This window comes from Lissotriton vulgaris, unplaced genomic scaffold, assembly GCF_964263255.1.
Source record: "Lissotriton vulgaris unplaced genomic scaffold, aLisVul1.2 SCAFFOLD_1323, whole genome shotgun sequence".
NCBI classification, from domain to species: Eukaryota; Metazoa; Chordata; class Amphibia; order Caudata; family Salamandridae; genus Lissotriton; species Lissotriton vulgaris.
Window position 1 is genome coordinate 475842 of NW_028253179.1, and position 23458 is coordinate 499299.

The 23458-nt window shown below is 42.2% G+C and overlaps 1 protein-coding gene across 1 annotated transcript in view; it reads left to right on the forward strand.

Moving 5' to 3' along the window:
- LOC147661128 (limbin-like) overlaps window positions 1-23458 on the forward strand; it is a gene marked incomplete at its 3' end in the record, with an annotated part of 233580 nt that overhangs the window by 38285 nt on the left and 171837 nt on the right. Inside the window, exons 3-4 of the mRNA XM_086951303.1 lie at window positions 6003-6148; window positions 14732-14794. Coding sequence (XP_086807429.1) covers window positions 6003-6148; window positions 14732-14794 — 209 coding nt within the window. The remainder of the gene's footprint in view (window positions 1-6002; window positions 6149-14731; window positions 14795-23458) is intronic.

A 23458-nucleotide genomic window follows, 5' to 3' on the forward strand; every position in this document is an offset into this window, starting at 1 on the left:
CTGGGGTTAGGGGGTGCTTATGGTGGCACTGAGAGCTAGCTGGCCTGAGGTGGTGCAGGGAATGAGTCTGGCACATACCAATGGTTATGTTATCCACAAACTCTCATTTCCTACTGTAGTGTGGAAACTACACGACCGGGTATATTGCTGAAGTAGTTGGAATCTTACCTGACGGATAGGTGTCCGGCAGTAGCATTGCCCCGCTCAGAATTCAAAAGCATGGGTCACGATGTTCCTCAGGGCTCAGCACTCCCTCCAGTCTTATTCAATGTTTACATGAGTCTGTTAATCATTCTTATAAAGGTGTATGATGTTAAACTGGTCAACTATACAGATGACACCCAGCTGATCCTGTCTCTTAAGGGTGGTCAACAGGTCAAAGTGGAGGCCTTTCAGAAGTGTATTGTAGACATTAACTGGATGAACCGGAACTCTCAAGATAAATGGGGACAAAGCTGAATTTTTGTGCTGTTTGGCAGCAAAAATTCCTATGGAACTTCCCCGTACATTTTTGCCTTTTCTTACAGAAGAGGAGATCCGATTGGCTGGTGCTGTTCGGAATCTTGGGGTCGTTTTTTAGATCTTGTCTATGCAGCACTTGCGCTGTCTCTGTATTCAGTATATGGGCATTAAGCCCCACCCATGTCCTGCCCACCTTTACAACTGGCTCCTCTTCCTGTCCTTTGTAAATGATGGCTTTTGATTTGTCAATAGGCTTACTAGCCCCTCCTTAGTTCCTCCCTGTCTCCTGTTACCTCCCATAATGATAGCCCCTCTTACATGTGTCCTTACTCGCGAGCTTTCAATAGCAGTTAGGGAGAACTATTTACTTGGTGAAAGTCTTGCAGAAGCAGGCACGGCATGCCTTGTGATCACATAGCAATGGCAGCCGCTTATTTTATATCCAGCCCAACACAGCACTGCCTCTTTAAAATGGGCTATAATCAAAGTTTTTTTTTCTTCAAGCAACCCCGGGCTTAAGCAGCGGTGGCTGTGCACACCACTCGGGGCACTACCCTTGATCAATAATGGCTGCTACTTCTTGTTTTTACTTTCTGCGCGTCATGCATGTTTTCAGTTTATTTTTTATTTTCAGCGCTCCATGCGCACTTTCAGTTTCACTATGGCGGAAGCTGCCACACAGCAGCACAATTTTCCTGGTTTAGGGAAGCCACCCAGTAGTTACTAGGTGATTCAGTAATGAATTGTATATGCCTATATTTTTGTCTTGGGACACCGGATATTAGTAATTCTTCAGGCAAGTTGGTGGAAAGATGCTATTGAAACAACAGCGTTTGTGTAGTTTTGCTTAGTTTCACTGTTTTGATACCACTCAGAGGGCATTGGCATTGTTATGGCTGCTGAGCATCGCGGTGTAGATTGAAATGACAGCCGAAGCATCGCTTTCAAACAGCAGGTATTCATAGGGCCATGTTAGTCCGGGCTTGGGAGAGAGTGTTTCTGGACCAGTTCATCTGCCCATAATAGAGCCATGGAGCCTTCTGCAGTACAACGCTACTAACTGCCACTCTTTGGAAGGCATCTGTGCTTCAATGCAACCTCACTGTTACTTGATTCATGCATCTATCCCAATTTGCATTGTGAGGTGGCGTGAGCCGGATCGGCCTTCCCTGTGCCGCGTACAGTGGTAACGCCCACCTCCCCGATAGTCGTGTGCACAGTGCAGCCAGGCACCTGCCATCGTCTCTAGATCCTGCTCAATGCCTTCCTGCTCCGCAGCAATACTTCCTGCCTGCCATTGCACAGTGTGTCTCATCGCCTGCGCGGGTACTGGATACCTGTATGCAGCACCAGACAATTCCTATTGATTCCTGGTCATACTATAAGGGAGATCTGCGTTCAGGGACATGGAGTCGGTGATAATGCCCCATCTCCATTGACGGGCGATATAGGGTTAGTGCATGTACAGTCAGCCCTAGATCATGCTGATGCCCTCCTTTCGCTGGTGGGCAGGATATGGAGGAGCAATGCATGCACAAAGGTAGGGACACATTGTGGTGATGCTTCATCTAATCTATAAGTAGCCTACAAATGGAAACTTCGTGCAAAGAGACAGAGCCAGCATGTTTTGATGCCACCTCTCCTGTCCAGTAGAGGAGCACAGAGACTGATTCAAGCTGTGCTGATGGTATCTTAACTTCCTGGAAACAATGCTGCTGTCAAGTTTGCTGATGCTGTGTGCGCACTCTTCTGGTAAATAAGGTACTTTTAGCATGCAGGTTTTCCAATGAGTGTTAATATTAGCCCATTAGCAGCAAATACTTCATTTGCATCTGGAAGGCTGTCTTTGCCATCTCACCCACTGGGCTGTTTAACTCTGTGACTGCCTACAAGGAAAAAGAAGCATTTGCAATGCAATAGGCCTCACATTTGCAAGAGTTTGAGCTATTGGCATTCTAAATGACAATGCCTTATACTTGCGTTTTGAAAACCTGCAAGCGGTGAGTAAACACTCACTTTGTACTTGTAGTCCTTGCTTACAAGAAGCAAGGCTGGCAGTAAAGGAGGCGCAGTTACTGTCAGCCTTGCTTCTCCTAAGTAATGACTACAAGTACAAAGTGCATTTTATGCACCGCTTGCAGGTTTTCAAACCCAAAACACATAAATAAAAGGCATTGTCATTTACAATACCAATAGTTCAAACTTTCACAAATGCGAAACCTATTGAATTGCAAATGCTTGTGATGACAAGTTATCTCTGGGGAACTGTGTTATAACATTCTCCGGCACTGGCTTTGTACTGTTATGTGGTCTTAGGAAGGTGTTTCCTGTTGTACCCGAGTAAGCCAAATCGCTCATTATACACAATCAATCAATCAATCATAACACTTGTATAGCGCGCTACTCACCCGGAAGGGTCTCAAGGCGCTTGGGGGAAGGGGGCCGCTACTGCTCGAACAGCCAGGTCTTGAGTTGTCTCCTGAAGGCGAGGTGGTCCTGGGTCAGCCGAAGGTGGATGGGGAGGGAGTTCCATGTCTTGGCAGCCAGGTAGGAGAATGATCTGCCTCCGGCGGTGGCTCTTCGGATGCGTGGTACGGCGACGAGGGCGAGGCTGGCGGACCGTAGCTGGCGGGTGGGCTTGTGGAAGGTCACGCGGTCGTTGAGGTACTTGGGGCCCAGGTTGTGGAGAGACTTGTGTGCGTGGGTGAGGAGCCTGAATGTGATCCTCTTGTTGACGGGGAGCCAGTGCAGGTTCCTCAGGTGGCTGGAGATGTGGCTGCGTCGAGGGATGTCCAGGATGAGTCGGGCAGAGGCGTTCTGGATGCGTTGTAGTCTTTTCTGTAGCTTGGCTGTGGTTCCGGCGTAGAGGGTGTTCCCGTAGTCCAGCCGGCTGGTGACGAGGGCCTGGGTGACAGTCTTCCTGGTTTCGATCGGGATCAATCGGAAGATCTTGCAGAGCATGCGGAGGGTGTGAAAGCATGAAGAGGAGACGGCGTTGACTTGTCTGGTCATCGAGAGGGAGGAGTCCAGGATGAAGCCCAGGTTGCGTGCGTGCGTGGTCTGTCGGCTTGGGGGCGGTGCCCAGGGCTGGGGGCCACCAGGAGTCGTCCCAGGCGGAGGGTGATGGTCCAAGCATGAGGACTTCCGTCTTGTCTGAGTTCAGTTTCAAGCGGCTGTTCTTCATCCACTTGGCGACGTCTTTCATCCCTTCGTGGAGGCTGGTTCTGGCGGTGTCGGGGTCTCTGGTGAGGGAGAGGATCAGCTGGGTGTCGTCGGCGTAGGAGATGATGTTGAGGTTGTGTTGGCGTGCGATGGCTGCGAGAGGTCTCATGTAGACGTTGAAGAGGGTGGGGCTGAGTGATGATCCTTGCGGGACGCCGCAGATGACTTCGGTGGCCTCGGAAAAAAACGGGGGGAGGCGGACTCTCTGTGTTCTTCCAGCGAGGAACGAGATGATCCACTTCAGTGCCTTATCTTGGATGCCGGTGTTGCTGAGGCGTTGGACTAGTCTTATACTTAGATTGGACTACTGTAATTCTTTATTACCTAGACCCTTAGAGTATCTTATCAATGGAGTGCAGAGAGTTCAAGTGGCAGATGCTAAACTTTCTTTAAATAGATCTCGCCTGTCCTTGGTATTGAGTGCTTTAAAGGACCTGCACTGATTGCCAATTAGGCAGAGAATAACTTTCAAAGCCATGTGCATTGTGCATAAGGCCAAACGTGGCAAAGGTCCGGTGCTGTTTCAGTCCAAGTATATACTCCGGGGAGACCTCTCTGTTTGAGTATGCCGGGTCTGCATGAACAAATTTCACAAGAAGCGACAAGGGCATAGTGCCATTACTGTTCAGGCTGGCCAGCTGTGGAATAAACTGCCTTCTCCTCTTAGATCAGCTACAAAGCTTTAAAGACCTGGCTGTTCCCCAAGTAACTGGTCATGTTCGTGTTTCTTTCAAGGGTTCAGTAGCATTGTGTGTATCTCTCTTGCTATTTGCTCCAGGATACCAGCAGGGTGACAGTTGCACTTTATATATATTCATAATAATAATAAGGTATTGCAAATGTACTGTAGTCAAACTTGACACTCCACTTCTATGAACCAAAGCCCACTTGCGCCATGTTAGAGTGGTTAGAATCATTCTACAAAACCCCAAATAAAATAAAATTGCATCAAGATGGGAACACATACACACCTAGTACAGTCTAGGTAAAACCATTGTTATCTTATGATATGCAGGTTTGTAGAGTGCACTATCACCCAGGAAGCTATCCTGGCGCTGAGCAGGTGTGAGTCTAGCAAAACGTAGGTCCTAGTGGGACTACTCAAACAGCTCAGTCTTCAACTAATGGTGGAAGTCAAGAAGTGAGCAGGGGCCTCATATGTGCAGCTGCAGGTTGTTCACTCTTTATGAGCAATTTAGAAGGTTTAGCCTTAGGATTTAGTTTTCCATATGCACGGGATGTATACAAGCAGCTTCAGATGGTTGTTCTTCAATGGGCAATTTTAGTCATGCAGGTATTAATCTTGATCTGGGTACTGGGCGTCTTGTTGTTGGGGGCGAGAAGGAGCTGTGTGGCATAAGAGAAGACCTTAAAGTCATGTGAGCAGATGATGCTAACTATTGATCATGTAAGCATTGAAGAGGGTCGGGCTTAGGAAGGATCCTCACAGAACTACACAGATGAGGTCACAGATATCCAAGGTTTATGGTGCCAGGTTAACAGACTGGCTCTTTCCAGTCAGGAAGGAGCAGATCCATTGGAGTGCGTGTTCTTTCATTCCTGTGCCACATAGGAGTTGGATGAGAATGGGGTCTGAGAGGTCCAGAAGGATGGGGGCAGAGTCTCCTCCATCTAGAGATTCATGCGATGTCATCCATGCTGGGCATGTGGTCAGTTTACATTCTATGGTTGGGTCTTAAACTAGACTCATTGGTGTCGAGGAAGTGGCGATTATTGAGGTAGCCAGTAAGATGTCTGTTGATGATTTTCTCTAAGATCTTAGTCGTGAATGCCAGCAGGGCTATCGGGCCACTGCAACTGTTTGTTATATTGAATAGTCAGACGGATCTATCGCCCCTTTATAAGAAGGGCTTTAAAAATATCACATTACTCAAACAGTAGCAGTCATTCTGAATAGACACACAAAATCTTGATCAGATTAAAATAGTTAATGACCGATAAGTTTACAAAAATATTTTCCATGCTTTTTACGATGGAGCTTTACATGTGCATGTATATAAAAAATCACATCGCACAAAGCTGTAGAAGTATATTTTGAATAGTCCATTAATTTACCAATCTTAAAATGCATACCTTTTACCTTAACGCTAGTGGCACACATACTGAGAGCATATCTATAATTCACTATATTCTTTCAATTGTCAGTCACTCCAGCCTGAAATGATTGCCCGTCCTGTTTAGTTTTACAATGCATTATTTGTACGACTTAGAAATGAATTGGATTTGGCTCACTGTTGAATACCAAACTTTTTCTTATGTGTTTCATTTATTTTTATAATTGTACTGACTTTTGTTAGGAAGAGGCAATGTACCTGAAGTTCTACATCTACCACTGACATCTGCAGCATCAGACAGAATTTGGAGCCATTCACTCTTTAGTAATATTCAATTTTGGACGAATAAGATTGTTGTCAAACGAGAGTCCATCATAAACAACCAACCGGTAAGACATATACATTGTTAATGCACTCATACTTCCGTGAATGATTAAATGATGATGTTTTGTTTATAGCTTTTATATATTTAATTAAAATGAAATGTTTCAAAATTGTATGTCTAGAATCTACAGTTGACACAGAAACTTAATACATTTATGTGGTACACCTGGGAGCTTGCACCCTGGTAGATACTTCCACCTTGGAGGTGGTGTAAGTTAAATTGGTTTATTGCTAGGTCAATAAATTTGCAAAGTAGACTGAGAAAGATCAAGAAGCAAAGCAGCAAAAGTTTTCTCTCCCATTTAGACATTTGGTGACCAGGCTTGTCTCTACTCCCAGTGGGCATCTGCAGGTGTTCGCATACTCAACCTCCAACATACCCCACAGTCTGCCACAGTACAAGAAGCATGTCTTTATGGTGCAATAACAGGGAGGGTACTGTGTATTAATCAGTCACATTAAATAATTTTACTGTCTAATAGGTAAGTTGTCTAAGGCTGGTTTTTGCTGGTTGTCGGGTAATTCATAAGTGACCAATGACTCTGGTGGCATGACCTATGTGCCTTAATGAGTAATTTCGTTTAGTAGTTTGAAGTGTGATTTTGAATGTTTCTTAATTCCAGTAGCTAATCTATGTTTTCCTGTTGTCCACATGACCCCTCCTTGACTCCATCGCCCTTACTTATAGGATGGTGCTCTGAAAGAGTGTGCATTAAAGATCAAGGATTGGATTGTTATACAAGCACTTTTCTTGTAATGTCCCCAAAAAGCTGGTATGCTGTTAAACCACAGTGCATTGGGACTTAGACGTGGTGTTCAGTATCAAGGCTGAATCCAGCAAGAAGAGGTTCAGGGCGTCCAAAACCTTGTTAGAAATCAAAGAAGTCTGGAATCCAGTATACTAAGATTGGCAAATGCACAAAGTCCGGGATTAGAACCAGAGGAGGTCAACCGTGAAAGGGAATTTACTCCTTTTGTTGTGGGGACATGATACACCATGTGAACTGAGCAGAAAGATAAAGGGCACACTAACACCTGGGTTTGAACTACACCTTCAGCCCGCAATGTTGCTCTCTAGGATGTAAGAGTGGACAACCAATCAGACACACCTAAAGTTAGCATCAATAGTCCTGACGAGGAGTTAACTGCATGAGTAGATTACAAGAATTGCTGTAGCGCTGGCATGAACAGGTATCTGAGGGGGTGAAATACGATTTGCTACAATGCAAGCAATGTTTGAAAGGCAAGTTGATGTTGTTTAAACTCTTGAAATATAAGGCACTTTTCTGCTGAATGAACCGTACCATTGCATGTTGAAAGATACGATAAGGTGTGAAAAAAATGGAGTACATATTTCTCAACAGTCACAACGCAAATAACTGTGTCAGAGAAAGTAAAGTCCTTAAAGAGGAGGGTTGAGACAAATGTTTATTGTTACCCAGCTCAGCGATACCTCTTTTATCAGCCTCGCAAGGATAAAAAGCTGAGTAAGCCCAGGATTTCAAACACAGATCTCATGAGTGGATGCATTAGTCCACTGAGCCAACAACCTGGACTCGGAAGCGCTTGCATTCGTAAGTGAGCCCTCTTCTTCCAACTGGAGTCAGAAGTATTCTGCATTTTGCTCCATGAAACAGGAGGCCAACCACTTGAGCTTTGGATACCAGCGTCAATCCGTTGAGATGAGCAGGTTTCAGGATTCTCAGATTCGTTGAATCCTTTATTAATCCCTCTTCATTCAGCAGAAATCTACTCCCAGATAAATCAGTGCACGTCTGATTGCTTTGGGGAGTCCGAATATTTTCCTGTATGCAGCTGTATCGCAACACTCTATTGTCTCTGTGAGCATGCCAGGAAACGTAAACTACTCAAAACTTATGGTGTGTAACAATTTAGCCCGCGTGACTATTCGGATCCCCTCAGCCATAGGACTCTGTAGTTTGTGGTGGAGTTTGGTTAAGGCAAATTACATTTTGGTTGCTTTTTATTCCCAGCCTTTCTGTTCAAGAAGGATGTGCCCATGTCTGACAGCTCGATGCTGAGATGGTTGTATTTCCATATCGTACTTAAGTTTTAGGGGACCAACTGCCATTCTAATGGATGTTTTTTGGCTCTTTGACCAAAGACCAGAACTATATTTTTGAAGCATTTGCGAACAGGAAGTTCTTCGAATGAAAGGAGTGCAGAATACCCAAGACCCTCTTCATCCCAGTTTGAGTATAGTCCAGTAGCACGAAGTCATCCGCGTACTGAATGAGAGGAAATTTGTTGTGGCCTAGTTCCAATAGAAAGATTTTTCCTTTCAGGAGTGCCACACCTAAATCAGCTGTTTATTGATTGAACAAGGTGGGTGCAATGACGCATCCCTTCTTCAGGCCTTTGTTTGTGTATATTTTTGCAGTGAGGAATAAAGAGCACAGTGATAGTTTAACAGCTAGAGAAGTAAGACAAATGTTGATTTTGAATATTTGATCTAGCACAGACATCGCTCCAAGAAGCAGAAGAGGGCATTTGCAGAGATCATTTTAATAGTGAAAGCAGCATCTCTATCATGAGATTCTACGATAGAACAGTATCCTATTTGAGGTTTTGCTGACACCAGATTATAGAAACTTGAATTTTGTGATGAGGGAGAAGGTGGGACATGATAATTAGGAGTATACCCTTTGCTGTTCATCTTTTTACTTTTTTATATTGACCAATTGCAGATATTTACAATTTAAGTTACAAAAAGATTCTCTCAGATTCACACAAACCTTTGCCGAATCGAGAATTCTCCAAGATGCTCTGTATGCACAATATATATATATATTACCTACTGGCGGTCGCCAGTAGGTAGTTATAGTTAGGATTATTTTCAATAGAAAATCTCAACATTCTATTGTGAATAACTTTGGCGCCGGTTGAGGAATCTGCCTGAAAATTTCCTCAAATTTGCCTCGCGGCGCCCCGGTCCTTCCCTGAAAGTTTGGGGGGGGGGGGGATTTGTCAAGCGGGGGCCGAGATAAAAGGGGGGTCCCAAAACGAGTTTTCCCCATGTTAATTTCCATAGGGCGGTCGACCTCACTTTTAGCCCGAACAGCTGAATGGATTTCCACCAAACTTGGCAAAATTGCAGGGACTGGTAGCCCGATGTGCCTTTGCTATGTCTCAAGATATGTGCTCCAGTGGATTTTGAGTAATTTAGGTTCAAAAATATATATATATCTATAAGCTCTCCCCGGTACGCGCACCGGGGCGCTAACCAGCGCGCTACGCGAGTTCGCGTGCGGAAAGCTGATTGGCTCTCGGGTGTCTGTAAACATTCCAAACAGTCCGGAGCGGCTGCCATCTTGTGTCTCGGTAGGATCGAGACACAAGAGGTGGCAAAAACAAAGGGGGAAAAGACCATAAGGGGGCAGAGTAGACCCCCTCTGACTGACCCCCTAGGTTTGATGTGGGGGCTATAAAAGGGCCCGCGGGGCCATTAATTTTTTTTTTTTCGATTTGCGCGGGGGGAGCGCCCGGTACGCGCACCGGGGAGCGCACCGGGGAGCGTTCCATTAGGAAAAAAAATGACAGAGTTTTTAAAAAATGTAGCCTTTTTTTAGAAATTGGAGGTAGTTCTAAAAAACTGTTTTTTTTCTTCTTTTTGTTGTTTTATATTTTTATTAAATGTTTTATTGAACATTTTGTACTTTTTTTGGCTTTTATGAACTATTTTATATTTTTTTAAATATTTTTATGGGGAGAAACAAAAAACAGGGAATTGTAAACGGCTCAACTGGAGCAAAAAAAAATCAGGACAAAATTAAGGTTTTTTGGGGCAATTGTGGTTGTCACCAGCAAGGAGGATGAGCTTTATGCTCTGCTCACCATAGGTGATGGTCTTACCACAAAAAATATATGTGATCCTAAATTCACCAAACCGTGGTTGTATAGAAGGGATCATCTCCCTTGCCTCTGGTCCTGATGGAGTGGGTTGCTTTCTTTTGGAGGTGCTTGGTGAAGATTGGGGAGGGTTACTGGCCAGTTCTCTCACCTATGCGGCAGCATAGTTGTTGGGATGCTTGCGCTGCATGTGTCTAATCATGGTGTTATTACCAAATGAATATTTTTTATTAGGGTTCCCCCTTGAAAGTTCCATGCCACAGATTTGGCAAGTCATCTTTGGCGCATTCACTTTCTTCTTGCCCTCTGGGATGGAAAAAAACTCCCATACAATGTGCTGCTTTGGCCTGTATGGGGTATTGTCTTCTGGCAGCCACCTTCTCCCCTCCTCCTCCTCCTCCTCTTCTTCTTGACCACCAATGTGATGTTGTGGTGGTCCTCTTGGTGGTGGTGGTGGTACAGATGCTCCAGCTGCTGCTGCTACTGAAGCCATTTTAAAGTACAAAATATTACTTCAAGATCTCCAAACAGGTCTTCCTCAGTCAAAGGACAAAGTCAGAATAAGGAAAAAAGGCGGGGTCTTTCATCATTTGGAGAAAAAAAAAACTGTCCTTAACCAATGAAAAGTGTTATTTTCAGGTCACATGACCCAGGCTTTCATCATGTGGAAACCAAAACTGTTCTGCACCAATAAAAAGTGTTATTTTCAGGTCACATGACCCGACGCGGTTACGCGGCGCGCCCCGGGTCGCGCCGCGTAAGCGCGTCGGATGCTTACGTTGCGGGATCGTATTCGCTCGAGTGCTTCCGGGTGCGCTTACGCCGTGCGTATCACGCGGCTACGCGATACGTCACGATGATGTTTTCGTTTGCGGCAATAGCGCTAACGGGATGCTAACCTGTGCGTGCCGGAAAACTGCGCTTTCCGGTGCGCTCACCGGGGCGCGCTCCGGGAGCGCACCAGGGCAAAAAAAAAAATTGTATTATATAAATATAAAATATAGGATTCATTATAAAAAATATTACATTTCATAGGTTTGAGGCTCTATATATAGTTAGGAATTAGCATTTAAAAAACCTATTAAATTCATTGAAAAAACCATAGATTTCACACCAGTTATAGTTAGCTGGAAATTTTACTGACATAAAACCATAGAAATTCCAACGTTATAGTTGGTTGGACTCACTATAACAAGCGCGCCTGCAATGCACTGCTGATGACGTCACACATTACATCACTCATGACATCGTCAGTGACATCACTCATGACATCACTGATGACACCAGTCAGTGAATGCGTGTCTTTCTGAAAAATGAATATGTTTAATATTTGCATTTGTAAAGGTTGATGGAAGAATAAATGGTTAAATAAGTGTGTAAATGGATGTTTTAAAAAAAAATGATTGGTTAACTGCCTCATTAAGTGTATTTTATTGAATACATATATTAGCGAGTAACTTTTAAATATTGAAACATATGTATCAGTGTTTCACTTTGTGTATAAGTAGCTGCATGGGTTGGTGACTGACTCACTGTTTGTATGTGTTTTGAAGACAGCATATGTGCAGGACTGTATGGGTGAATGAGTGTGTATATGTGTGTGTTAGTGAGTGAATGACTGTCTCACTATTGTCTTTTTTAGTAACAACATATATTTTAATGTAGTGTATGTGAGTTTTGATGTATATAAGTGAGTATATGTGAGAGTAAGAGATTGTAAGAGTTCCTGTTTAAATAAGTATGTGTTTATATAAATGATTGTTTAAGAGAGTAAGTATGTGTAAGTTTCCTTAGAAGTAAGGAGGTAGTGTGTGTATAGTTTTATATGCAAATAAATGGATGTTCAATAATTTATTTGCATGTGTGAGTATGTGTGTGAGTAACTTTTGGATGACTGTCGGTGTGTAACAGGATGTATAGGTGTATCACTACATATGATGAGTGAGTATATGTATGAGTGACTATATAGAACTGTTGGTGAATGAGTGGATGTGTATATAGATGGTGGAATTACTGATTTGGTTGTTGTAACTGGTATGGGTATCTCCATTTTTTGGAAAATGTTAGTTTCTATTTTTGAATATGTGTTTCAAGGGTTACATTACACTGAAAGGAGGTCTGTCACTCTGTCACAAGGATGGTGTCATCAGTGATGTCATGAGTGATGTCACTGACGATGTCATGAGTGATGTAATATGTGACGTCATCAGCAGTGCATTGCAGGCACGCTTGTTATAGTGAGTCCAACTAACTATAACGTTGGAATTTCTATGGTTTTATGCCAGTAAAATTTCCAGCTAACTATAACTGGTGTGAAACCTATGTTTTTTTCAGTGAATATATATATATATATATATATATATATATATATATATATATATATATTACAATTCGATTTGATCAAAATGTAGTAAAAGGCAGCATTTCCACATTTACAAAAATCTTTAAGGGTGAATTATTCAATAATTCAGGAATATCCTAGAAAATGCACTGCATGCATTGAAACCTATTGACACATTGCCCTAAGTTTGATGATTACAGAACCTAAACTTTAATGTAGTTATTGGTGAGATCAAATCTGTTAACGCTTCAGTCCGTGTGGATAACCGAAGTATAATCCCCTATACTACACTAGCACTGTTTTATAATCCACATACACACCACCAAGAGCCAGAAGAATGCTAACTTGACCGCGAACAGCTTGATTACGAGTTTGGCGGATGGGTTAATCCATCACAAACTTGACTGATATCCGGTCTGCCGTATTATGAGTTCCATTATATTCCATTTATATAAAGGAACTCTTAGTACGGCGCATGGGACACCAGTCACGTTTGTGATGGAGTAACCCGTCTGCAAACTCGTAATCCGGCCCTAAATGTCAGAGTTTGTCTACTTTACAAGCATTCTTGACAGTGGTCGATCAGCACAATCCACCAAGCTGTTTTCTTTAATTTATTACACAAAGAAACAATCCAAACCTTGGTTCACTTTTTTGCTTCACCTAAAAGAAAAAGATGGCGAAAGGAAGGTAAAACGAAGAGCAAAGGCAATCTATAGTGAATGAAGAACAGTATGTCAGGAAGATGAAGAGTGACACAAGGGCATATGGAAGAGAAAGAATGAGAGAAATTTGCAGGGAAGTAAAGAGTGAAACCAAGGCACAGAGTTACAGAGTGTTGTGCTCGAACAATGGGAGAGCAATAGACAAAGCAATGCACTTGCAAGGGAATGGAAAGCAAACTTGAAAAAACAGGCCAGTACATCTTGGAGGGCATGTAAGAGTGGGCCAATGAACAATATAAAACGAAGCATCAATCTCAAGAGAAGCATAGGGGGTGAATATCCTTGAAGGATTGCTCATAGGACCACTCTCACCCGCAGTAATTTTGAACTTTGTTATGAGCCACGTTCAAGTACTTATGTGATTGATTTGCCCATTACTTCACTTTTCATGCTCTTGTCAGATTCTCAACCAGTAGGGATATTCAGCTATGTTCCACATTACGGTAGTGGTGCTGGACCGTGCTAGGTGCAGTGGCAACGTCTACCTTCTGATGAATGTGTAATTACGAGGGAGGCATCCCCTGCTCTCAACCACGAGGCCTGTAATTTAATATGACTCTGGTTCTAACCGATCTAAATGAGGGACTGGTAGTGTTTTAAAAATTTCCTTCTTTGTGCATGGTTTGACTGGATACCAGAACTAGGGAGTCCTGATACCTAGAAGAAGACCTTAGACCTTTTTAGGCTGTTGTATAGGTTGAAACATGTTGGTAACTGATGAATACAAAATGGGCAGGTAAATCATTGTACTTCACCATAATACCAGTTTCTTGTGTTTTTGAGTATACCCTTAGGCATTTTTAACTATACTTGCCTCAAAGAGGACCTGAGTATTTGTCCTGAAACAAGATTTATAAAATTTCCCAGGGCATCTTTCTCCCTCAGTTGAGTCTGCTGGAGTACCATTGTTCTTACCCCAGTGTGAGAGGTCGCCAATGATGAAGCATGTCTTGATACATTAAGGGTGAGATGAACTCTCAAATATCTTTTGATGACCCTATCTGCTTAAGTCTGAACTGTAAATTAGCATTAGTGACAATACAATACACAAGTATTTTTTTGTGTTAATCTGTTAGCTAGGAGGAAATACTTGAGGACTTACCTCCAATACTCTGTTGCGGGGATTGATATTCTGCTACCTTCCAAACTATTACAATTCTGCCATCAACCACTATTTTGTTTATTACTTTAAATAAAGTCGGTCGCATTTTTAAATTGAGTACCAATTACATTTGCAATCTGGTCTTTGTTTAAACATTTCTATATAAACAGTCCTCATTATTTATGCTTCTGCAGCAGCGAAAACAGTATTACTGAACAAAGTAGTCTTTGACTAGGTGAGGTGTAGAATTGTATATTATAGTATGATCTTTATGTCGAGTGACATGTCTATTAATACTGAAAAGTAAAGATTGATTGTTTGTGCTCCAGAAATTGTTGTTTCTTTTCATTTGAGAAGTGTATCGATTATTTCACCACTTGTATTACATTTGTGCATCATGTGTCTGTTTACTTCCCTCTCAAAAATAGGATATATTCTCATCACGAAAGTTTTAAATGTCAAGTAATCCATTACAAATGATTTCAATCCTTCCTTCATTGAGAGTGGTTTGTTTCTTCCGTTTAACTTAAAGAGCTACAATTTTTTACAGCATGCAGACACGATAAGGACTTTAACATCTGACCATGGCCTAACCTTTGAGAAATGTGCAGTGGTGAGTTTAACTTGGTTTTTACTAATTCACACAAATATTTGCTTTATATTTGTCTCCACTTTTTGGACTGGTTCGCAGCATTCTGCCCAACCTCAATTAAAAAATGACTGGTATGTTCACCTCCCACCTAAAAGAATGCATTAGTAGACTTTAAAGCAAATTCACAGTACTTTAGGTACGCGTGTTTTGGAACAGTATCACAAATCTGATTGGTTGCTTTAAAAAACAAGCATTGGCAAAGCCATTTGGTTTTACTTTAATTTGCTAACGATGTAAAGATAGGCATTTACAATTGCTGTTTTGAAGTGTTGCATGCACAAATGCTGTCTATTGTAGCGCGGCGGGGCCTGGAAGTCACTAGGCCGCAGCAGTGCTAAATTAAAGACACAAGACTACAGCTTTACTCTCATGGCCAGAAGACCCAGAGCGGACAGGGAGATGCATGGGCGGGCGCAGGCTGATCAGCACGAGCAGTGGGGCAGGTGGTGCGGCTGCGGAGGCTGCGGGCATCCGAGGCTCCAGGGAGCAGCAGGTGCCGGTTGATGTGGAGCGGTGCATGTGGGCTCCGTCAGCTCCCTGCAGGATGTCGATCGGCAGCACGGGAGCTGGACAACGCGGGTGGGCTCCGCATGCTCTCAGCAGAAACCGGGCAGGTAGGCGGGCACGCGTGGGGTGCGACTGGCCTCTTAGCCAATGTAGCGCTGCGGTTCCTGGATGTCACTAGGCCGCAGCAGCGCTAAATTAAAGACACAAGACTATCGCTTTCACTCTCGTGGCTGGAAGACCCTGAGCGGTCTCTGGCCGTTCATTTATCGCCTCGGGTCCTGCCCGCCCGAGGGGTGTTTGGATGCATGAAAACTGCAACATTGTAGTAGGCTTGGTGGCTCTCTACATTTGTCACAATAAAGTCTGGTTTATTGGACTGTTCCAGAAAAAAGTAACTAAACTGATTGATTTTTGTATAGAATGCATGTATGAGATAAAGAAATGAATGCAATGATTTAAAGTCAGCCAGGACGTGCGCCAGGTGAGTGTTTGCACCAAAATTGTTGCTTCTTTTTATACACGGGTGCATAGACCAGCTTTCGAGGTATGAGAATGACTCTTCTGTTCTGGCAAGCAAGAAGGTTCCTGCGTTATTTTTTAGGCATGACAGCCTTTTTTAATCTCTAAAACTCCGAAAGTCCTGGTAAGCTTGCTTGAAGAATTTCTAAACTTTTTTAACTCCCATTGTCTGGAAATTAATTCTGGGAAAACCAAATTCATAGCATTCAGCCCCCATGTAAAATCAGGGTGTAAATAAGATTGGGTAATATTGATATTGGAAAATCCACTGAGATTGATTACTTTGGAGTTAGGATAAATGATTTGCATATTTGGCATCAGCTTATTTTCAAAGCACACTGCTGCTCAAACACCGAACAAGTGACTTAATTAAATTCCTTACTCGGGGTAAGTCCTACCCAGTATCCCCACCATTGAAAATATATAGAGCACAAGCTATGAGTGCTGACCTTTACGGATCAGACCTATGGGGGGGCATTGTAGGGTGGACAATTTAGAGTAGATTGAAAATACCTTTAGGAAAGCCCTGTTGAAACTCCCTAAGAGTGCTCCATTAATTCCGTTAAGGCATGATATGGGTTTGAAATCAATTCCAAATTTTCAGAACTGTGCCTTATTATATTTTGGATACGAATCTGTTCAACAGAGGAATTGAGTACCTTCAGGCAAGGTCTATTGGACACAACTTTACATCCTCAGGCAATAAGAATGCCCTGTCTTAATTATATAACACAATTTGAAAAGAATGGGACCCCTACTATTAATGCATTCACTACTTGTAGGGAATAATATGAACTCTTTTTTGCAAAGCAGACAGTAGTGAGCTAAATTAATAAGCCAACAAACCCAAGAAAACCATACAGCTGAATAAATATGTATTGTGACATGTAATAGAAACTAATAGAAACAAAACTAATTATTTATGTTATTTATGATGGAGTTTCCATCCACCGCTTTGCTTACTCCATTAGCCCCACTTAACATCGGTGTCATTTGTGTTGTCTACTTTTCCCCTTTTCTTATTTGAAGTATAGTATGTCTTCACATATATTTTGGATTATAAATATGTTTATCACTGACTTTTTAATGCAATATATGTATATCTATATATAGGAAATGTTTACCAAAAATGAAGAAAATAATTTAAATAAAGCAAAAAAATTAATTTATACACACATAATTAGTTTTGTTTCTATTAGTTTCTATTACATGTCACAATACATATTTATTCAGCTGTATGGTTTTCTTGGGTTTGTTGGCTTATTACTGTCTGCTGTCTTAATTATATAAAAGATCTATTGACTGGCATAGGGCGTGGGGAATATTGGTCTAATGCCTCCGGTATTAGGAAGCTCTGCTGATGGGTAGCAAAGGAAAGATGTTGATTTGCACACTTGAGAAACTGCTGACCTCACACAAACAAGGCCACATTAAGGGCAAGTTCTCAACGATGAAATGGTAGTATTGATTTGAGGACTACATGAATCTTATTTTATTTTGTGTGTATTCTATATATTAAGTTCAGATTAGGCATACTACCCCTGGCCATGTTTAAAACCTTGTGGTCAGATTCTTAGCCTTCCCCTTCATGTAACACAGCTGAAACAGAGGTACATGTTCTTTTTTTTTGTAGTGCCTACAAAAAGCCAGGCAGAGATGGGTTCAATCAATCAATCAATCAATCAATTAATCAATCAGGGTTTTGTAAAGCGTGCTACTCACCCATGAGGGTCTCAATGCACTAGGGGGTGGGGGGGCAGCTCCAGATCAGTCAAAAAGCCAGGTCTTGAGGCTCTTCCTGAAGGTGTGAAGAGTAGGGTAGCGTCTGATTTAACCCACATCTGAGTTCAAACTTGCAGTGATCGTCTGACAGAATACACCCACCCTCTATCCCCAGCTCCCTCCTGCTTGCTACCTGCCTGCTAAAGCACCACAGGAAGTGTGTGGTAGGGTGTCTGCAGCACCCAGTCATGCTCATTGTATGGTGTGATGCTCTTGCCTTAGGGATGGGACTTAGGAAGTATCCTAGATTGTCTGAGAGACATCAGAGAAAAAGTTTCACAGATAAACTAGAGCAATTAGTTGAATAAAGCACCATTTGTCATACAAGTAGGGTGTAGTAGGCTTTAGCAGTTGAAGGAATGAGAGTTTGGGCTAGGGGCTTCACCAGATCTCAGAGTAGAGGTATAAAACCTTGTTAACGTGTTTAATAGAATAAGCCAGCACCTTGTTTACGGCACTACTGGTCACCACCCCACTCCCAATGGCCCCAAAACACCCAATTCCAAGTGGCTCTGTCAAAGTTTCCCACAGCCCCTCATTTTCAGCTCACATTCCAAATCAGAAGTCTGTTCATCACATGTCTCAAACCCTATCCCTTGGGTAAATCCTCCAAAATCCAGTGGGCCTCAGCGGGGCATTTTATTGGCCTCAGCAGCCCTCTTCAGTTCTATCCCAGCTGTCTCAGCAGCTCTGCTTCTTGGGCCCACCAGCTCAACCCCTTCATCAGTCATCAGCATCTCATTTTTCCAGTTCTAAGTCCATCAGCAGCTCCCTGTCCCATGGCCTTAGGAACCACCTACCCCAGATTCAGTAGATTGTTTGCCAGCCCTTCAGGCCCAATGTCCTGGCTTCAGAAGACACCATACCTGGTATCAGCAGTCAGTACTACTCATCAGCTGGTCTCCCGTTTGGACATATTGAGCTCTGAAGCCATTCCCTCCCTTAGGGCTCATCAGAAGCTCCCTGTCCCTACTTAGCTGGTGCCCCACCCCCTTGAACTCAGTAGCCCATCTACCTACTCCTCAGTCACCATAGACTTCCTGACCCATTTCCATTGGCCTCAAAAGGGCTCATTTCTTGCCCAGGCTGCCACTGTTTCTCAATAAACAATGTGTATCTAAGAATCTGAGCTGCGTAAACTACAGACTGGGCAATAGCTTGTTGCATGTTCTTTGGTGTCTGCATGCTACAGCCCTATATCGCAACACCCTTTGTCCCTGGACCTCAGCTGCACCCAGCTGACTTCAGCTTCAGACCCTGACATGCTCAGGGGGCCCTTCACTGAATAAATCTAGATAACTCCTATAGGCTGCTTCATGAACAAGTCTTCACCCGCCACCTTTATCCAGTTCTAAATTTCTAAAATGTCTAACACACATGCTTTGTTTGAGTTGTTCTGGCCCAGTCTAAATTTGTAATTGTATCAAGATCATTAGCCCCCAAATCCACCTAGAATACACTAGCACTACATACAAATCTAAAATAAAGCTACTGTGCTTTTGCCACATCCCTCTCCATGTTCCAGAGCTCTTCAAACCAGAAGTACTGGTACAAAGACCACATCTGGTGGTGGGGTGGTCTGGGCTGATGGTGGTCTGGGCTGATGGTGAGCTGGGTGCTTCAGTATTTGCATTTGTATACTCATAAAGTATAACTTTTACCAACAGCTCTAAGGCATGATAGGACTTAGCAGGAGATACAGACAGAGGCTAAAACTACTGTAATGCTATAAGCACATGTTCTAGACCTTTCCTAAATCTTAATAAACTTAACTGTGGAGGGAGGAGCTCAGATCAGGAATGTAAATGGACAGCGCGGGAAAGAGGCCCTTGCAGGCCATACCTGTTTTTATGCAGGGGTTGGAGGTTGATTCTTAACACCAGGTCTGCGCCTCAGGTTGCCAAATTACTCAAGACCCCCACCTGCTACCTCTTTCACAAGTTACCATTTTTGTTAGTTCAATGGCTTCAATTAAGTAGAGTATGACGATTCCCAGCATCCATAGAGTTGGAATACAAATACAGACTGGCTGTTCATGACTAACATCTTGGAGAAAAACTGAGCTTCCTTTGGGAGCTTAAAGGCTAAAGTTTTGTTTTGCCTTTTATAATCTCTAACACTCCGAAAGTCCTGGTAAGCTTGCTTGAAGAATTTCTAAACTTTTTTAACTCCCATTGTCTGGAAATTAATTCTGGGAAAACCAAATTCATAGCATTCAGCCCCCATGTAAAATCAGGGTGTAAATAAGATTGGGTAATATTGATATTGGAAAATCCACTGATATTGATTACTTTGGAGTTAGGATAAATGATTTGCATATTTGGCATCAGCTTATTTTCAAAGCACACTGCTGCTCAAACACCGAACAAGTGACTTAATTAAATTCCTTACTCTGGGTAAGTCCTACCCAGTGTCCCCACCATTGAAAATATATAGAGCACAAGCTATGAGTGCTGGCCTTTACGGATCAGACCTATGGGGGGCATTGTAGGGTGGACAATTTAGGATAGGTTGAAAATACCTTTAGGAAAGCCCTGTTGAAACTCCCTAAGAGTGCTCCATTAATTCCGTTAAGGCATGATCTGGGTTTGAAATCAATTACAAATTTGCAGAACTGTGCCCTATTATATTTTGGATAAGAATCTGGTCAACAGAGGAATTGAGTACCTTCAGGCAAGGTCTATTGGACACAACTTTACATCCCCAGGCAATAAAAATGCCCTGTCTTAATTATATAAAAGATCTATTGACTGGCATAGGGCGTGGGGAATATTGGTCTAATGCCTCCGGTATTAGGAAGCTCTACTGATGGGTAGCAAAGGAAAGATGTTGATTTGCACACTTGAGAAACTGCTGACCTCACACAAAGAAGGCCACATTAAGGGCAAGTTCTTAACAATGAAATGGTAGTATTGATTTGAGGACTACATGAATCTTATTTTATTTTGTGTGTATTCTATATATTAAGTTCAGATTAGGCATACTACCCCTGGCCATGTTTAAAACCTTTTGGTCAGATTCTTAGCCTTCCCCTTCATGTAACACAGCTGAAACAGAGGTACATGTTCTATTTTTTTGTAGTGCCTACAAAACAACAGGCAGAGATGGGTTCAATCAATCAATCAATCAATTAATCAATCAGGGTTTTGTAACGCGTGCTACTCACCCATGAGGGTCTCAATTCACTAGGGGGTGGGGGTGCAGCTCCAGATCAGTCAAAAAGCCAGGTCTTGAGGCTCTTCCTGAAGGTGTGACAAGTAGGGGAGCGTCTGATTTAACCCACACCTGGGTTCAAACTTGCAGTGATCGTCTGACAGAATACACCCACCCTCTATCCCCAGCTCCCTCCTGCTCGCCACCTGCCTGCTAAAGCACCACAGGAAGTGACTAACATCTTGGAGAAAAACTGAGTTTCCTTTGGGAGCATGGGGGCTAAAGTTTTGTCAGCAGTGACAATTTGAGTCATCTAGGGGGGGAGAGGGAGCAGCAGGTACAGATGTGCCCCCATGTAAAGGGAAAACAATTCTATCTCTAGGAGAGGTGGGGTGAGCTGATGTCATTAAGGTTTGTCTGAAAGAGAACTCCAGGCACTTCCATCATGAAGAAAGAGGATTTTGTAAGACTTCTGCAATTAAGACTGAAGATCCCCTGCCTCCCGCAGGCGCTGTGGAACTGGAACTGATTACCAGGACTCACAAGGCTGGTTTCCTGTTGCTCCTATAGGAACTTAAAATGAAAAAGGGCTCAATGCTGTGAATAAAACCTAGCTGACTAGTTGGGACTGGACCCTGGAGGGGGTTAGGGGGGCAGCAATGTCAGGAGGAAGATCTAGTGCGTAAATGCCTGCTCTGAGAACCCGGAGGCCGTAGGACTGACTAGGATAGACTTTCCAAGTAGTACGAAACTTGTGGGACATAGTCAAGGTATGGCGCTCTTCAGCTGGACATTTCTTTCATTGTTTCCAGCCTCTAGGAGCTCTGCCCAGCTACAACATTTTGAATGATTTTGAGAACCAAAAATGAGACCGAATCTAAACATAATACTTGAGACCTGGTACAGGTTCATAGGTACCACAGAAGTAGTGACTTAATTGACCAAGAACCCAAGTTTTAATCCACTTGGATCTTTTGGAATCAAAACTAAAGGCCTCAGCGAGAGCTCATCAACGAAGAATCCGACTGCTAGGGACCCTCATCCGCTTAAATATTTTGAACTGCTGTACTAGAGGATTTTGAAAACCTCCATTAAAACATTGACTGGTGTAATCCACCATACTTCCTTTTTCTTCACGATAAACCTGACATTGTGCTTAGATCCCAGTTTAATGCTACCATAGACTTTCAATTGGTGCTTTGTAGTCTCTTGACACTTCCTGACTGAAAACTTTGAAAATACAAATGCCTGGCTTCCTTTATTCAACTCACAATTGCTTTGGAAATGTTATTGTGTTCTGTTCTTAATAATAATGTTGTTTTCTAGTGCTTGAACTTGACACACGTTTTTCTGAAGAACTGCCTGCATTTCGGGTCTTGCTTCCAGGAGTTGCGCAAAGATTTTCTTGGTTTTCTGGCCTAATCAGTGTGTGTTAAATAAGTTGGCATTCAAATTTCATCCCAAACTAATAATCCAATTTCAGACTACCTCTTGCGGTAGCATCAAGACCTATCCAACTGAATTCACTCATTCACTCATTCATTGTATTTATGGATCAGTCATAACAAGTTGAGTCATTTTGTCACTAAATATTCTACTTTTTAAAATCAAAGGCCTCAAGGCAATATTTGTGTTGTGAAGTCGAAGTGAAGAAGGCCAAGTTGGTAAGAAAGTCATTGAGATATATGACAGAAGATTCATTGATGTTATCAAGTTTTTTAGCTTGTTAACAAACAGTCATATCGGCTAAAAATAGAAGTCATTGAACATTCCTTTAACTACTGGTTTGTTTTTACACTTCAGACATAATAACTGTCGAGCTGAATCATACAAATGTCAAAGTTGAACAAAAAGGTAATTACATCCAACAGTAAAATACGCTGCCTGCAACCTTTTATATTTCAGTTTAAAAGATTCAGGTAAACCACTCTATGTGCAGTAATTTCAAGTTTGTTTTTGATGGAGTGCTGCTAAAAACTAATTTGAATTATATTGTACATTTGAGATCAGAAAAGACACTATATCCAGGCCCTCTGCTCGCCATTCTACCATACTCCTTCTATAATGGTCATAATATTCCAAATTACACTCGTTATCCTAAGTCTTAATTATAAAATGTATTCTTCGTCAGTTTGGAGATACACTTAGATAAATGTAGTTTTAGCAGAGCAAAAGAGTAGGCAAAGTGGACTAGATAAGCACACATTGACAGGTAGGATAGAATATTGAGCCATTTCTGAACTGGTAAGTATAGTCTTTGAAGTTGAGCATTACAAATTCTGTTTTGGTAGGGTTTATCCTTAAAAACAAGCATTTGCAATGCAATAGGTCTTCCATTAGGAAAGTTTGAGCTATTGGTCTTGTAAATGACACATTTTTTATTCATGTGTTGGTTTTGAAAATAGCGAAATTAATAGCTTTGTCATTTACAATGCCAATACTTTTATCTTTAGCAAATGTGACACCTATAGCATTTGTAATGCAATATGTTTTGTATTTACGTGACTTAGATGTATTGATATTACAAATAACAATGGCTTTTAATTTTTTTGAATAATTAATACTTAAATAAAAGTTATTGTAATTTATAATGGCAATACCTTAAACTTTTGTAAATAACTTTTGTGAAGATTATGTTCAGTGTATTTTATTTTGACGAAAATC